The sequence below is a fragment of the Ictidomys tridecemlineatus genome, chromosome 4 (genome assembly GCF_052094955.1).
Source record: "Ictidomys tridecemlineatus isolate mIctTri1 chromosome 4, mIctTri1.hap1, whole genome shotgun sequence".
Taxonomy (NCBI): domain Eukaryota; kingdom Metazoa; phylum Chordata; class Mammalia; order Rodentia; family Sciuridae; genus Ictidomys; species Ictidomys tridecemlineatus.
The window spans coordinates 18,755,884-18,773,913 of NC_135480.1; the positions used below are offsets into that span (position 1 = coordinate 18,755,884).

At 42.6% G+C, this 18,030-nt stretch overlaps 3 protein-coding genes across 3 annotated transcripts; 2 read left to right on the forward strand and 1 right to left on the reverse strand.

Moving 5' to 3' along the window:
- The first annotated feature begins 755 nt into the window (after positions 1 to 755).
- LOC101957830 (olfactory receptor 4X2) lies at positions 756 to 1,685 on the forward strand. Its single transcript, XM_005330079.2, has one exon. It carries the CDS (start codon positions 756 to 758, stop codon positions 1,683 to 1,685), a length of 930 nt encoding a protein of 309 aa, XP_005330136.2.
- Positions 1,686 to 3,673: 1,988 nt separating this feature from the next.
- On the reverse strand, positions 3,674 to 4,513 carry LOC101958113 (olfactory receptor 4B13). The gene has a single exon (XM_013360622.2). It carries the CDS (start codon positions 4,511 to 4,513, stop codon positions 3,674 to 3,676), a length of 840 nt encoding a protein of 279 aa, XP_013216076.2.
- An 11,514-nt stretch (positions 4,514 to 16,027) lies between these two features.
- Positions 16,028 to 17,024, forward strand: LOC144376761 (olfactory receptor 4X2-like). Its single transcript, XM_078045045.1, has one exon. It carries the CDS (start codon positions 16,028 to 16,030, stop codon positions 16,955 to 16,957), a length of 930 nt encoding a protein of 309 aa, XP_077901171.1. The 3' UTR covers positions 16,958 to 17,024.
- The last annotated feature ends 1,006 nt before the right edge of the window (positions 17,025 to 18,030 follow it).

Consider the following 18,030-nt stretch of genomic DNA (forward strand, 5'->3'; position numbering starts at 1 on the left):
TAGAAAGCAATAAGGTCACACAGAGACCATGTTTAGAGAACAAGAAATAGGAGGAGAAATAGAAATAAAGACTCAGACAAAACTTTGTGGTCTTCTTGGGGGTGCTGAATGCAGGTGCACCACAAGACATCTCTTCTGAAGACTCGGAAGGGCATGTGAACAGGGTGAAAATACTGTTTTGGAAACCAGATTTAGACAACAAGCAAATGTAAGTGAAATACAGGAAAGCTGGAGTGAAAGATAGTTCAGAATATACAAAGGCAAAAGAGAGACACATTACATAGACAGAGAAACACTGTCCAATCTGCCCCACATTGTCCAATGAGGGGACTTGTTGAGTTTTTAATAGGTTGCCCCTCCTCTGCTCTGTTTCCACGAGTCCAACCTCTGCATACAAAATTATTTCCCTTTCCACTTTGCAAACATTCTTGATGACTTTTTCTACATTTGACATTTTCTATAGAACAAAACTCAAAATCTGTAGCAGTCCTTCTTACACTGGTTCTAGACTCTCTAAACTGCTTTATTTGTTGTTATACTCACCTTAATCCAGCAACCCACTATACATCTGCAGTTGCTGTCTCCATTCTTGGAATGTTCTTCCCTTCTTCTATAAAGAAGACTTATCTTCCAATATCTAGTTCCAAGCATCTCAGGCAAGTGTCTCTATGTAGCTGATACAGTATGAAAAAATCTTTTGTTTTCTATCATTTCAGGTCACACCACCCAAATAGCTGCCTCTTGCTGGTGACCTCATGGCCAATATACACAATATGACTGAATTCATTTTCCTGGGACTATCTCCCAGCCCGGAGGTGCAGAGGATTTGCTTTGTAATATTTCTGCTCTTGTACGTGGCCATTGTCCTGGGGAATTCCCTCATTGTGCTCACTGTCCTGACCAGCAGAAGTCTGGGATCCCCCATGTACTTCTTCCTCAGCTACCTGTCCTTCGTGGAGATCTGCTACTCCTCTACTACAGCCCCCAAACTCCTCTCAGATCTGCTGGCTGAGAGGAAATCCATACCTTGGTGGGGCTGCTTGGTACAATTTTTCTTCCTGCACTTCTTTGCAGGTACTGAGATTTTCCTGCTCACTCTGATGGCCTACGACCGCTATGTGGCCATCTGCAAGCCCCTCAACTACACCACCATCATGAACCAGCAGGTGTGCATGGTCCTGGTGGGAATGGCATGGGTGGGGGGCTTTGTCCATTCCCTTTCCCAGATCCTTCTCGTCTTCCAGCTGCCCTTCTGTGGCCCCAATGTGATTGACCACTATTTCTGTGATGTGCTTCCCTTGCTCCAACTGGCCTGCTCAGACACTCTCCTCATTGGTCTGCTGATTGTTGCTAATGGGGGGACCCTGTCTGTGGTCAGCTTTGTGGTCCTCTTGGTGTCCTATGTGGTCATCCTGCTTCATCTGAGGACTCGGAGCTCTGAGGGGAGGCGCAAAGCCCTGTCCACCTGTGGGTCCCACATCACCGTGGTCATGTTGTTCTTTGTGCCCTGTGTCTTCATCTATCTGAGGCCTTCGACCACTCTGCCTGCAGACAAGATGGTAGCCGTGTTCTACACAGTGGTGACCCCACTCCTCAACCCTTTCATCTACTCCCTGAGGAATGCTGAGGTGAAGAAGGCCATGAAGAGGCTGTGGATCAGGGCAATGAAACTCGGTGGGACATAGAGGCTGAGCCTTGGTACTGTCCTTGGTTTTGGAACGACGCTGGGTTCAAACACATGGGGCACAATGGATCGAAGGAGGTTAATTCTAGAGTTACTCTATCTGGTGTTTATATTAAAAAATGTCCTTTTTAATCACCTGTAAAATATTTCATCTTATGGATGTACTGAATATACTGGCCATTTTCAGTTGTGCTTCTAATTTTTAGTACTATAAGTAAATCTTTTAAATATTCTTGAATGGAAATATTTAACTAACTTTTGGTTTTTGGACTCATTTCCTATGAAGAGTTTACTCTCTTAAAGAATAACTTTACTCAGACTATTTAAAAATATTGAAAACAAGGGAACTTTTTAGAATTCTTTCTACTAGGCCAGCATCACCCTTATATCAAATCCAGACAAGGAGTCAATAGAAAAGTAAAACTAGAAACTAATATTCCTAACAAACACATTCAAAAAAATTTCAAAAAGGCTTAAGATATAGCTCAGAGGTAGAGTTAGTTCTTGCCTAGCCTACATGAGGCCTTAGTTTTGGCCCTTAATACTAAAAAAAAAAAGGAAAAGAGAGAGACTTCAACACAGTTTTTCTTTTATTGTTTTGTGGTTTTTTTAGTTATATATAACATCAGGATTCATTTGACATGATTATGGAAGCATGGAATATAATTTGCTCTAATTCAGTCCCCAGAACACCCCCTCCCTTCCCTCTTCCCTCCCCCTATTTCCTTTCCTCTACACTACTGATCTTTTTGCTACTTACACTTTTGTCTTGTGGATGTACATTATGGTGAGATTCACTGTGACAATTCATATATATGCACATGGGAAAGTTAGGTAAGATTTATTCCACTGTTCTTCCTTATCCCCAGTAAGTTTTTGATTGACTCATTTGTGAGCCATACAAGAAAAAAAATTAATAAGTGATGAGGTAAATAACCTACATTTAACTAAGGGTTGAGGATATAGCTCAGTGGCAGAGAACTTGCTTAACATATGGAAGGCCCTGGGTTCAATCTCCAGTATTGCAAAAAAAAAAAAAAAAAATTCAACAAAGTATTAGCAAACTGAATTCAACAACACATCAAAATATGATATAGGGAAATAAGAAAGAAAGAAAATGAGTAAGGAAGGTTAAGGGATTTCAATCTACAAAACATTTATCAAAATGTCCTCTGTAGTGGTTGGGGCTGTGGCTCAGCAGTAGCACACTTGCCTGGCATGAATGAGGCATATTCACTCAATTCTCAGCACCACATATAAATAAATAAAGGACACTCAACAACTTAAAAAATATTTTTTAAAAATCTCCTCTGAAAAGGATAGAAGTAAACAGAATTTAGGATAGCATAGTAAAAAAAAAACTATCAGTGAAGTAATATTTTATAATTATTGGTGGAGAGAATTTTGAATGTTCCCAACACAAAGACATAATAATTGTATTAGGGATAGATGTGTGATCTGATCTGATCTGATCATTACACATTTCCCACATGTATTGAAACATCACATTGTACCCCTATAAACATATAAATTACTACAGAGGGAGGAAGAAAGTGAGGAAATGATTTTAACTGACAAAACATTTATAAAATTCTCCACTTTGCATTTACACTCCGTGACAAAGGAAACATAGCCATAAGGACATGAGCCTTCCAATTACACAAACCCATTATATTGTTGGATATCATGAAGCCAATCATGTTCCATAAGATTCAGGGAGAATTCCTCACCTCTATCCCTCAAACATCACGGCAGGGTATCCAGGTTACACAGGAGAATTATAGCAGCAGTAACATTAAGTCCTATATTTGTGGCTGCCATTCTGAAATACTCCACTAAAAATCCATTTCATAAAAGTGCATTTCAAAAACACAATAATCAGACGTACATCTTTCTATCATGTCCCCATCCCTGGGTTCTCCCTTCTGGCCCACAGCTTCCTCATGGCAGTTTTCATCTCTGCGTTTCTGAGTGTGTGGATTATGGGGTTCAGCATGGGGGTGATGACCGTGTAGAACACAGCCACCAGTTGTCCACAGTGAAGGTGGATGAGGGCCGCATGTAGATGAAGATGGCAGGTCCAAAAAACAAGATGACCACCGTGATGTGAGAGGCGCAGGTGGACAGGGCTTTGTGCCTCCCCTCTGCAGGGCGGTTCCTCAGGGTGAACAGGATGACAATGTAGGAGGACACCAAGATGGCGAGGGAGAAGATGGAGATTAATCCACTGTTGGCCAACACAACGATCCCTTCCACAATGGTGTCCTTGCAGGCTAGCTTGAATAAGGGACGGAGGTCACAGAAGTAATGGTCAATCACATTGGGACCACAGAAGGGCAGTGGGATGGTGATGAGAACCTGAATTATGGAGTGGATGAAGCCCCCCAGCCAGGAACCAGCCACCAGCATGTGACACACTTGACGACTCATAATGTTCATGTAATGAAGAGGCTTGCAGATGGCCACGTAGCGGTCATAAGCCATCACCACAAGCAGGAGGATCTCAGTGACCCCAAAGAAGTGGAAGAAGAAGATCTGGGCCAGACAGCCCTTCAGGGAGATGGTTTTAACCTTAACAAGTAAGTCAGTGATGAATTTAGGGACTATGGTAGAGGAGTAAGTTATCTCCACCAGGGACAGGTAGCCAAGGAAGAAGTACATGGGGGAGTGCAGACTCTTACTGACACTGACCGTCACAACAATGAGGCCATTGCCCACCACAGTGGCCAGGTACATGGGGAGAAACAACACAAAGCACACTCTCTGCACCTCTGGATCCCAGAAAAGGCCAGTGATGATTAACTCAGTCACATTGTTTGAATTTGTCATGAATTGGATTTGGAGAAGATTGATCTCAAAGAAGAGCCCTGTGACAAAGGAAATGTAGCCGTAAGGACATAAGCCTCTGGATTCTATCAAGCCCTGTGGTTTTGCCCAATCCCACAGCTTCATGAAATTGTAATATATTTGAAAATTTTGACACCTGAGCACTAAGTAGACAATAAGATATGGTTCACTTTCAAACAGCAGTTCAAATATAATATATGCATATTCACTACTTTGAATGTGTCCAAGTTTGACCCCCTGATACACTTTCTTGTGAACAGCAGGTGAGGAATTTTTTTAGTACAATTTCTCTGAACCAAAGGTTGTATTAAGCAACTGTCATGTACCTAGACAACTCAGAACATAGGAAAAGAGAAGAAAATGAGGTTCCACCCTCAGGAAGCTTGCAACTTCATGTGATTAAAAGGTATATTGATACAACGAAGCACAGAAAACCCTTAAGATTTTCTCTGCTCTTAAAACTACTTTGATTGCAGATATAATGACAATGTGATATGTATATATAAAGAAAATGTGATTGATATATATTATATATATATATTATATATATTATATATAATATATATATGATATTAATTATGGCATTTGCTCGTAGGATGGAACTGGAGAACATCATGCTAAATGAAATAAGCCAGACTCAGAAACTCAAAGGTTGAAAGTTTTCTCTGATAGGCAGAAGCTAGTCCAAAATAAAGGGGAAAAGAGAAAGAAAGAGAAAATCCATCCATATAGAAGAAAGACCAGTGGAACAGATGCAGGGAAACCAGTGGTGAGAGAAGGAGGGTCAGGATAAGAGAAGAAAAGTGAGCCTAACTTTCCTATGTACATGTGAGAACACCACAGTGAATCTCACATCATGCAAATCCACAGATATTAACTAAAACTTTTTTTAAAAAAGTAGAAAGATGAGTAGCAGATAGAAGGGAACAGGGGGAGGTAGGAGGGAGGGAAGGATAAATATTGGGAACTGAATGACAGCAAATTGTATTCAGTGCATTTACAATTATATGAAAATGAATCCTAATGATATGGAACACTAAAAAGAACCAATAAACATTATTGAAAATTTTTGAAACATTTTTTAAAAACTACTTTGAAGTATCTTACTGCCCCGAATTACATGTGCTTCTATCCTAAAAAAATATATTACATATGCACCCCACTCAGTTTCTCCCATAGTGAAAATCTGAAGAAAAATACAAGGTGAAAGCCTTCTGAGAGAGGGCTGGTGTTGTGGCTCAGTGGTAGAGCACTTGCCTAGCACTCATGAGGCACAGGGTTTGATCCTCAGAAACACGTTTTTTAAATAAATAAAATAAAGGTATTGTGTCCATCTAAACCTAAAAAAAAGGAAAACACTGAGCAAAGCCTTAATATGTTTTCTGGCTAGAACTAGAGAAGACACAAGGATTCCTCAGAATAAAATGAGGGGACCCAGGAAGAACAACCACATGGGAGATGGGGGGCAAGATGGTGCTTGCCTACTGTACCAGAGAGACGGGAATAACAAGGCACGGAACAGCCCCAGAAGGCTGCAATGCAGTCTGGTGGCCTGAAGGAAACTAGGACACCTGTGTGCCTGATGGTCACCATTTTCATTGTCATCCCAACACCCACAGATGACCACTAGGGCCCAGGGTCTACTGTGCACTGTACTGTAAGCACTTCCCCACCACCTCCACACTTCATTCCTCCTTATCCCTTTGAGGTAGCTAATTGACAAGGGGGGAAAGGGAGACTCACACAGGTTTAGCATCTTGCCCAAAGAAACACACCTGGTGAGTGAGTGAGCCCAGGCCAGACCCAGGCTATCTAGAAGAAAAGGAAGGAACCACCACACCTCAGGACACCGGTGAGCCACTAATGCCCTAGGAAATGGCACCAAGACCCATGGCCAATGCAAAGCTTTCCCAAATCCACTATGAGTCCCTCCCTGGGACTAGTACAAGCATTGTAAAACCTCCAAGTTATTGGTAGTGTTTCAGTTCCACCTTCTCTGGTCATCAGAGACCAGGAAGCTCTATGGGTTCTTCAACACAGTGTGAGATTCAGGGATCTGCCTTCCTTCCTCCAGCCCATGGCCAGCACTGGGACAGGGGTCCCAGCTGCATCTTGTAGATTAAGCCGTGGAATCTGTTGCTCCTCCCAGCAGAGGTGACCAGACAGATCCCCTCCTGCACTGGGTCTCATAGCAGCACCTTGTTCTCTCAGGCCCTCCCACCAGAAGCCCCAAGGTCACCTCCACCTCATGCCCACCTCCCCCTCTATATTTACACAGTGCCACATCCAATGATCTCACCAGTCCCTGTGTCTGTCTTCCTGCAGCCATCTCCCAGCAGGACAAGAGCCCGTGTGAGGATGACTGCAGACCATCACATGCTCCATCTGTCCCCAGGTGTCCACAGTGTTCACCCCCAATCTGCTCTTTATACTGAAGTTAGAAAGTCTCTCTGAGTCTCCCTCGGCTCACATCACTCAGCAATGCTCACTGTCTCCCTGTTGCCTGGCACTCAGACCCAATTTCCTCCACCTGGCTTTTGGTATCCTCTCCAGTACTTTACCAGCCCACTCCACTTCTCTCTTGAAAGGCCAAAAGTCTTACAGACACTCACATCATTTCCCAGTCCTCATGGAGACCAGGTTGCCATAATGGACCACGTGATGTGCATTATAGTTAATGCATTAGAGGGGTTTAATACAATATATCCTATGGTTCCCTGGGATCATATGAGAGTCCAGAGCAGATGACTTCCAAAGGTAAGTGACCTGTATTTCGTGGAACGGAAAGCTCCGTGTTCCTAGATCTCTGAAGCACTAAGGAATGTGAATACCAGAACTGGTCTAAGGAGGCCCAGGGTGTGAGTGGTGCAGTTGACAATGTATTCAACTCTGCCAACCACCTGCCTCTTATCTGAGTTTGAACTCAAACTGTTTTGACTCATAAGAGAGATAAAGGTAAACATATGAAAAACTAATCTCCGAATCACTCAGAGATTAGAGTATAATCATGTAATGTCTGATTTTTCCAGGCTTTCTCACCAACACAGGATTACTGTTAAGGTTCCTCCTTAAAAGCTACCCTTTCCTTTTCTGTTGCCTGTCTTCTCTATTGATTCCTCCCTCTGCTACCTGTAACCACCATATCTCCACTTACCTGGTGAGAAATGCCTTCCCTTCCCCAACAGTACTGCCTCACCTAGAAGCAAAAATCTAAAGGTGGCTAGCATATAAAGCTCAAATCATCATGGAGTGTCAACTCTGCATCAAGCAACTGCCAGTCTTAGGAGCAGAGCACAATAATACACCACAGGCTATGGCAACAGAAAATGTAAGGGAGAGCTGATCTGCCAGAGTGATGCTAGAGTGAACTAAGAGACTCTCCACCCCAGCACAGGTTTCCACCTGGTGATAGCCAAATGGTACTTTATGAAATTCCAAAATTATAAATAACTTTAAAAGCCATTAAATTTTACCCTGTGTATATTTAAAGCCATAAAAAAAGATCAATTGAATTCATTCCTCAGCTGCCCACTCCATAATTCATCAAATCCAACCACCTGGTTGCACAAATGAACCCATGTGACTCTAAGTAGATAATTAAGTTGCTCCACATCTTTGGTTGCTTAGAAATTTTGTGCCTTATTTCTAGTCACATCATCTACCTTTGGGTCAGAAGATCTGGTGTGGTTTTTGTTCTGCCTTGGAATAAGAAATTGGACCACATAGATCTCAGATCCTCTCAGGAGTCTCCAATTCAGCATGAAGCTAGCCACTCCACTGAGATAGAAGATTACTCAAGGAGGTGTTCTTGTCTAAGAAGACAAGGATAGCCAGGAGTGTTCGTTCCTTCCCTGCAAATTCTGGTCCTTGAGCAAGAAAGTGCCCTGGGCTATGTTACCACAGCAAATTTCTCATTCAACAACCCAGGTGGAGCTGAGACACTCTGAGAATAGTGATGAAAGAATTTTCACAGATTTTTTACTCTAATTCCCTCTGATCATAAAAGAAATAACAGATACATTCACTGGCTGCCAATTTCATACACTATTTGCCAGGTTTCCGACTCAGAAAACAGTGCTGTTTCCTCAGCATTAGTTTGTCTTCTAATGGAGTAGGTGGTAGGTGCTACTGCAACTCAAAGATCTCCATTTCTCACAAAGGAAAATGAACAATGTTCATGGAAACTGTTAGAAAACAAAGGAGATTAAGTCTAAGGTAAACCACAAAGGAAAATTCAGAGGATCTGTATCAAGATTAAGATTTGGATTTATAACATATTAGAAATAACCAAGAGACATACAAATTAGCAAAACCGGAGATTTTAAGGTCCTTTTTCATGAGAACATCTACACACTATTTCTTAGTGCAAGGTTTGTGACTAAATTCTAAGATCCTTGGACTACTTATTACACCAACACTGCAATCAAGGGACCAAATTCCCCATGGATTCCCCAAGGAAAGTCAAGATCGATTTCATTGCTTTAATGTCATTAAGAACCTTTTCTTTTTCACCCCAAAACAAGGAAGTCAATGAAACAAGTTGAAAGTAAGACGTGGAAATATTTCATTCCCAGACTGGTAAACTGAAAATAAATACAAACACCAACAGTGAACAGGAGTGGTCATAGCAGGCGACTGACTCTCCAGTTTTGCCCAGGCCCTTTCACCTGTCCTCTTCTCACTCTCCTGTCTGTCCATTTCCATATGAGATGACAGAGTTCACCTGGATCGTCACTCACCTTTCTACTCTAGCAGTCATGCGGTCATGGGTAAAACCCATGTTTAACTTCACTTATTCTCCCTGTGCGTCTCTCTCTCTCTCTCTCTCTCTCTCTCTCTCTCTCTCTCTCTCTCTCTCTCTCTCTCTCTCTCTCAATGATAGTAGTGGTCATGATCTTGGAATATGGTAAGAATTTTCTTCCAAAGATATGTCATTCATTCACACATTCATTCATTCATTCATTCATCCAGCCATTTATTCAACAAAGAGTAACGTGTCCTATGAAGTACCAAGCCCTGTACTAAGTACTGGGTTTTGCCATTTGGGGGAAAAAAATCCCTAGATTCCTGGAGGGTAAAACCTTCATATACCCTTCAAGACTTCATGGAGGAAGAAATAGACAACAAATAAACCAAATTGACATGCATGTCAGGTAGTAATTTGTCCTATCAGGAAAAAAAAATAAAACAAATTAAGGATGATAGGGAAATCTGGTAGATATAATTTTCAATAAGATAATAAGAAAGGGCCTCTTGTGCCAGGATCAATCACCATTTTCTGTGTGATCTTGGGCAAATAACCATTTCTCTGAGCCTTATGTTCTTTTTTTTAAATTTTCTAATAATAAAAGTAAAAATCTGAACCATTTGAACTTCAGATTGCCAATAGTGAGCACTAATTTAGAACATGTTCACTGAATGTTTGAGTAATAAGTGTTTGGAAATTGGACTGCACTCTCTAATGCGCTATAAATAAGGTGAGGTGGCACTTCAGTCACTGTTTTACTACATGCTTCTCAAAGCCTGGTGTTTAGAACACCTGAATTAAATCCACAACCAACACAAATATGACAGAGGTAATTATCGCTGTCTGATTCCAGGATCCAGAAGGGCACAAAGTGTGTTTAGCAGTACTTCTTCCCACGCATTGACCACAGTGTGGACAATGACCTCCTAATTCTGATGGTGACCTGGCTGGTTCAGACATTCTTCTTCAACTTCTTGTAGGTGCTGAGTTCCTCCTGCTCACAGTGATGAATTATGACCACTGGGATATTTGCAAAGTTCTTTAATATATAACAGCATAATCCTACCTGTCTGTCACCTTTTGGTGAATGACTTGCCAACAGGGCATAATTCCTTCTATGGTTCAGATCCTTCCTCTGTCCAGTTGCATACCCTAATCCCTATGTCATTGCACAGTGCTTCTTTAGTGTCCAGCCTTCTGAAGAGGAGGGATGAACACCTCTCCCGACCTGTGTCTGTCCATCACAGTGGTCACGGCTAAAGTTTAGAGCAGAAAAGTGGCCAAAGACCTATGTGTGAAAGGGTTGGCCCATGGTCTTTGACAATATTGAAAGATATGGAATCTTCAGGAAGTCAGGCCTCATGGTTGAAAGTTAGATCACTGAGTCAAACCTTCAAAGTGGGCATTGGGACCCTGGCCACTTCCTCTCTTTCTTTGTTTCTCAGTTGCCGTAGGGTGAGCAGGCTTCCTCCATCCTGCACACCTGCCATGATGTACCATGATACCACAGGCCTAAAGCAACATGGCCTAGCAGCGATAGATTAAAACCTCTGAAACCATGAGCCAAAATGAACTTTGCTCCCTAGAAGTTGTTCACATTAGGAATGTTTTCAGAGCAGTGGAAAGGTAACTAACACAGTTAGTTGTTTTTTGTTTTTTGTTCTATTTTGTTTGTGGTCCTGAGGGTTGAACTCACTGTCTCTCTCATGCTAGGCAAGCACACCACCTCTGAACTACATGCCCAGCAGACTTCTCAGCCTGCCATCTTCCTCTAATGACAGCTGTCCTCTGCCTTCACTAAGGACAAACTGGTGGCTGTGCTCTTCATGGTCATCACTCCCAAGATGAATCCCATCATCTGCACATGGAGAAACGTGAGGGTGAAACTGCCATGAGGAGATCCAGGGGCTAGAGGTGAACTCAGGATGGAATGAAAACATGAGCCAGGAACACGAGGAGCAGGTGACTCAAAGTGTGATCTGAGATCAGTCAACGGTGAAGGAGCAGAGTTCACCTGCCTCTGTTTTCCTGCAGGTTAAATGGGCCACTTTAATCTCATGCTAGGACTTCACGTCCTGTCCCAGTTGTCAGTAGTCTCCAGTGTGGTCACATTGGGACACCTTCTCCCTCTTCTGCAGTAATCAGCACTGCACAGTGTTTAGAATGGAGGATGGATCCCCTGAAATGCAATTCCACCCAGTCACCTCTCAGCAGTGTGACCTTGGCTGTACTCACTGCACCTCTGGGGTTAGCATGTAGCGATAGTGAAGGATCATGGCACTTGCAGACAAAGGTCCATGCTGTGGCCAGTTCTCCTTACCAGTGCAATCTTGGGAGATTCCAGGACAGATCCTCTCCTTCCTTGGGTGCCGTCCTCCCATTAGTCTGGTTCTCATGCCTGAAATTTAGTAGTAGAAGCTTTATTTAATGACCAAGATGGGAATTTTTTAGAAGGCACATATCTCAGGGACAGGGGTGACAAAATACAAGATAGCCATTATTAACCATTATCATCTACATCTGAACAATTTCCAAAGACCCTTCTCTTTCTATACAGTGGCTATCTGGGGTCTCAGGGAAGGAAGTGATGTAGCTAGGACTGTGTTTGCTTCAACCTGGTGAAGAGTGGCTTCACTCAAACCAATCTCACTGCTTGTTCCTGTGTGCACTGTGACCTAAGAAAGGCTCTTCCATTTTTTAATAGTTGAGAAAAAAATAATCAAAAGAAGATTTTTGTGACACACACAAATTGGGATGAAATTCAAATTTTAATTTTCATGGTACACTTCTATTGGATGATGGCCTTGCTTGTATTTTGCATGTTCTCTGTGTCTATTTCCATGCCACATGGACAGAATCCAGCAGCTACGACAGAGAATGAATAGTCTGCAAGGCCCAAAATATTTACTCTCTAATTTTATAGGAAAAGATCATCCAGACAATAGGTTTTTAACATTCCCTCTTGTTAAAGAAAGGATGAACTGATAGCTGTCCACTTATTATATTCCCAATAACATTTCACAAAGAAGGGTATGAATAAATATATTCCTATCTCTGAAAGGAGAAAGACTGGGATCTATTGGAAATAATAAATCTAAGGTCACAGTCAATGGGTTAATAATCTTTTCCAGAATAGAATATAAATTCCACCTCTAAAGCTAAAAAACGATTTATAATTTTAAGTGAGCAGGCACAGTCTAACAACACAAATAAGTTTTAAAATGTAGTTTTTCTCTAACAAACATTCAAAGATTCATATTAAAATTGATCTAACTTGGTTTTATTAAGCCAAATTTTTCAATAAGACAATACTCTGGTTCACAGATTTTGACAGAAACTCAATCTCATGAGGACATATTGTGGAATACATAGAGGTTTTGCATGAATACTTCCGGCTTTGATGTAATCACCTGATAATTTTCTTCCCTAGGGTTCTTCCTCTGTTAAAGACAATGGTTAACTCAGTTATTACAGGTAGAAAAGTAATTCTGTCAAACATTGTCCTAAATCATAAATATCACTTCATAGTTTTCTCCTTAGTCACTAGTTTACACTTGAGACACTTTGATTTAAGGCTGAGTTGACATTAGTGAATGAGGCTTGAAGAAATACTGTTCATATTACAAAGTTCTCTCGTGGCATCTCTGAGACATCCCACCACACTAAATTTACAACACACACAGGTGTGGTCAAAGCACTGTAAGGAATCCCCATGTTCTCCACGCCTCATTTCAACACTTATGAATTCAGAGAAAATCTGCTTCAGTTGAAGCAGGGCATCTCCAGGGAAGTCTTATGGACACTGGGCTGGTAATTCTCTGCAGTCCTGCAGACAGTCCTGTGCCTTGTAGGATGTGTCACAGCCTCCCTGGGCTCTCCCTGCTTCCTGTCAGCAGCCCCTCCCTCACCAGCCAGCTTGGACAACAGCCAATGGCTCCACACATTACCCAGTGTCCTCTGGGGTAAATCACCCCTGGCTGGGAACCACCCATCTATTCCTCTTCCACACCACAGGCTTTGAGATGTGCTATTTCAGTTTCCCCTAAGTCTCAGTACTGTCATTTTATATCAAGCCCTGATGAGCAGGAGAGGGATCATTGCCTGTGAGCAGCACCATGCAGGTGAGTGTTCTGTGAATTCTGGGTGAATTTAATTTGCTCACATTTCACAATTTTTTTTTCCTACTAGGCTTGTGCAGGTCCTGCTTCCCCTGAGATATTCTGCCTGATTAGGAAGGGGAAAGGGTACTGATCCCTGGAGACCTCCTCTCACCTGATCATGCCATCCCCTATGTGTCCCTTTTAAGCAGCTTGATTTAAGGCTGATTTGATAGAGGTTTTTAGTTCTCTGTGGAACACCTGGCAGGCAAGTCTACATGGCTCTTGTTTTTAAGTTCAGATGGATCTGAGAAACTGGTACCTCAGTCTCCCACGTTCTCAAGTCTAAAGCTGTAAGTAGAACAGATCCCTCATCTTGAGACACCAGGCGAACAAAAATTCTGGTCCTAGATTGGCCTGATGCATCTCCGCTGGCTAACTGGCAGCATGCCGGCACCCAGGACTGTTCTCAGAAAGGAATTTACATCTCAAATCTTCAGAACAGAAAGGTCACTGTGGTGAGCTCAGCAAAGGCATAGAAACGGTGTTGTCAGTTTTTTTTTATGAACATGGGCTTCTTCGGTATGTGATGATTGATTTCCCCCTTAAAGCACAGGGAATGGGTCCCTAAGGCAAATGGTGTTTTACAAAGTTTTCTTGTGTGAGTGTTGAGGGCAGCAATGTGCCAGCATCTGGGATTCAGGAATGGAGAAGATATGGTCTTGGTCCTTGGGGACCTTTGTTCTTTCAAGGTTTACTGAACACCTACAGTATAGCAAATACTGTGCTTAGAAGGCCAGGGAAGACACACACACCCAGAGTCATTAAAACCCTGACACTCACTGAGTGCAATCAGGTGGTGGTCACAGGAGTAAGCAGTGGAGATGGCGCAGTGAGAAGATGCAGTCTCTCCCTTAGGAGGCCCATGCTGCAGGAGGTAGGTGGCCACATAAAACAATATAACCCAGTGTGAAGCCCTGTGATTCCTAAATATCCAAGGAAAAGGAGGGCACCAGCTGTGAGGGACTCTGGTCTGACAAAACGGATTTCCTAACTGAGAAATATCTAAGGCAGCACAGAGGACAGGAACAGAACTTAGCCTGGGATGGACCTGGGAGTGGGAGTCATGCATCTCTGAGGTATGCAAGACCTGCATGTTACTTGAGCTGTGAGTGGGTAAGAGGTTTAATAACTCTCTAGGTGGATGCAATGGTGCTAGCCTGAATCTCAATCAGAAGATGCAGGTCTCCCTCACGAATGTAGGGAGATCCTGTCTCAAAATAAAAAATAAATGATTCAGGGTACAGATCAGTGTTAGAATGCTCAACTAGTGGGGTTGGGGGAGAAATAGCTTTCAATATTACATAGATACAATCTGAAAACATGCATTTTAATCCAGGAAACCAGACTATTACCACACTTAAGCCTTCTTCCATGAATGGCTTGGTAGATTTGCCCAGGGATCTAAGAACTTACTATGAACCTTGCCTTCTCTTTGTTTCTGTAACAATAAATTCTCTCCTTGAGTTACCTCTGGGTCCTGATGGTGCTCAACCACCTTAGGCTGTCTCCATCACTGGAGAAAGGAAGCTTTGTGGTATGAGGGTTAGTCGTCTGGCTCCAGTATCAGGTGCTCTAGAGTCTCAGGATGTGAGACCACGGCTCATGTACATTGACCTCAGCTAGCTCAGACACAGTCCAGAAAGGAGCAGGACTACCTGCATACCAGTCAGTGGAGAATCTTGGTGATGACAAGGTGTTGAGAGACTAGGAGGTAGAGAGGGATAAGTCAGAGATTGAGTGGGCCCTGGAAGGGATGTGGGAACTTTGTTGGCACTGGATGCATAAAGCTTGGAGGAAATGAAAAGTGCCTGTGATGAGAATTGTGCATGGATTGAAGGGATCCTTAGAGATCAATAAGGCCACAAGAAGACCAAGTTTAGAGGACAAGAAATAAGAGGGGAAGTAGAAATAAGGACTCAGACAAAGCCTTGTGGCCCCTTGGGGGTTCTAAGTCCAGGGAGGTGCACCACAGGACATCTTTTCTAAGACTCTGAAGTGTTATGGACAGGATGAGGACACTGTTTTGGAAACCATTTTTAGGAAACAAGCAAATATAAGTGTAATGCAAGAAAGCTGCAGTGAAAGGTAATACAATTAGCCAAGGCAATAGAAAGATGTACTACAGAGACCCAGCCACACTGTCCTGTGTGCCCACATTGTCCAATGAGAGGACGTGCTGTCATTTATCTGGTTGCCCCTCTGCTCTGCTTCCACTACTCCAACCTCCTCCATACAATATCATTTCACTTTCCAAATGACAAACATCTTTGATGACTTTGATTTTCTACAGAATAAACCCCAAAATCTGTAAGAGTACTTCCATACACAGGTACCAAACTCTCTGGACAGCCTTACTTGTTGTTATTGTCACCTTACTCCAGCCACACGCAGTGTGTCCCTACTTGCTGTCTCCATTCTTGCAATGCTCTTCCCTTCTTCTATAAAGAAGACTTGTCTTTCAATATCTAGCTCACAAGCACCTCAGTCAGGCACATTTTTATGTTTCTCATCCCAGTTCATGAAGAAGTCGTTATTTTCTATCATTTCAGATCACACCATTCAAATAGCTGTCTGTTGGGTGGTGACCTCATGGCCAATACACACAACGTGACTGAATTCATTTTCCTGGGACTGTCTCCCAATCAGGAGGTGCAAAGAGTTTGCTTTGTGATTTTTCTGCTCTTGTACGTGGCGATTGTGCTGGGGAATTCCCTCATTGTGCTCACTGTCCTGACCAGCAGAAGTCTGGGATCCCCCATGTACTTCTTCCTCAGCTACCTGTCCTTCGTGGAGATCTGCTACTCCTCTTCTACAGCCCCCAAACTCCTCTCAGATCTGCTGGCTGAAAGGAAAACCATATCCTGGTGGGGCTGCATGACACAGATTTTCTTCCTGCACTTCTTCGGGGGCATCGAAATGTTCATTCTCACAGTGATGGCCTATGACCGCTATGTGGCCATCTGCAAGCCCCTCAACTACACCACCATCATGAATCGGCAGGTGTGCATGGTCCTGGTGGGAATGGCATGGGTGGGGGGCTTTGTGCATTCCCTTTCCCAGATCCTTCTCGTCTTCCAGCTGCCCTTCTGTGGGCCTAATGTGATTGACCACTATTTCTGTGATGTGCTCCCCTTGCTCCAACTGGCCTGCTCAGACACCCTCCTCATTGGTCTGCTGATTGTTGCTAATGGGGGGACCCTGTCTGTGATCAGCTTTGTGGTCCTCTTGGTGTCCTATGCGGTCATCCTGCTTCATCTGAGGACTCAGAGCTCTGAGGGGAGGCGCAAAGCCCTCTCCACCTGTGGGTCCCACATCACCGTGGTCATGTTGTTCTTTGTACCCTGTGTCTTCATCTACCTGAGGCCCTCGACCACTCTGCCTGCAGACAAGATGGTAGCCGTGTTCTACACAGTGGTGACCCCACTCCTCAACCCTGTCATCTACTCCCTTAGAAATGCTGAGGTGAAGAAGGCCATGAAGAGGCTGTGGACCAGGACAATGAAACTCGGTGGGACATAGAGGCTGAGCCTTGGTATTGGTCCTTGGTTTTGGAACGACACTGGGTACAAACTTAAGGGGAATAATGGATAGAAGGAGATTAATTCTAGAGTTACTCTATCTGGTGTTTATATTTTCAAAATGTCCTCTTAATCACCTGTAAAATATTTCCTCTTGTGGATGTATTGAATATACCTAGCCATTTTCTGTTGCTTCTAGTTTTTAGTACTATAAATAACAATCTTTTAAATATTCTTGAATAGAAATCTTTAACAAACGTTTTGATTTTGAACTCATTGCTATGGTGAGTTTAACTCTCTTTAAGAGTAAATTTGCTCAGACTATTCAAAAATATTGAAAAGAAGGCAACTCTTTTAAAATTCTTTCTATAAGGTCAGCATGACCCTCATATCAAGCATATACAAAGAGTCAACAGAAAAGGAAAACTGCAGACCAATATTCTTTATAATAGAAAAAAAAAACATTCAAAAATTTTGAACTAGGCTAGAGATGTAGCTCAGGGGTAGAGTTCGTTCTTGCCTGGCCTACATGAGACCTTGGGTTTGGTCCTCAGTACTGAAAATAAAAAAGAAAGATAGAAAGAAAAGTAAAGGAGACAGAGACAGATACAGAGATAGGGAGAGAGAGAGAAACTTCCACAGAGTAAGTTTGCTTGTACAGTTCTTTTTAGTTGTATATAACATTAGGATTTTGACATAATTATGAAAGCATGGAATATAATTTGCTCGAATTCAGTCCCCAGAACACCAATATCCTTCCCTCTTCCCTCCCCCTATTTCCTTTCTTCTACTCTACTGATCTTTTTGCTATTTACAGTATTTGTCTTGTGGATATACATGATAGTGAGATTCTCTGTATTTTGTATAATCAATCATATATACACATAGGAAAGTTAGTTCAGATTTATCCCACTCTTCTTCCTTATCCCCAGTAAGTTTTTGATTGCCTTATTTGTTAGCCATATAAGAAAAAATTTAAAACATGAAGAGGTAAATAAACTACATTTATTTTAGGGTTGGGGATGTAGCTTGGTGGCAGAGCACTTGCTTAACATATGGAAGGCCCTGGGCTCA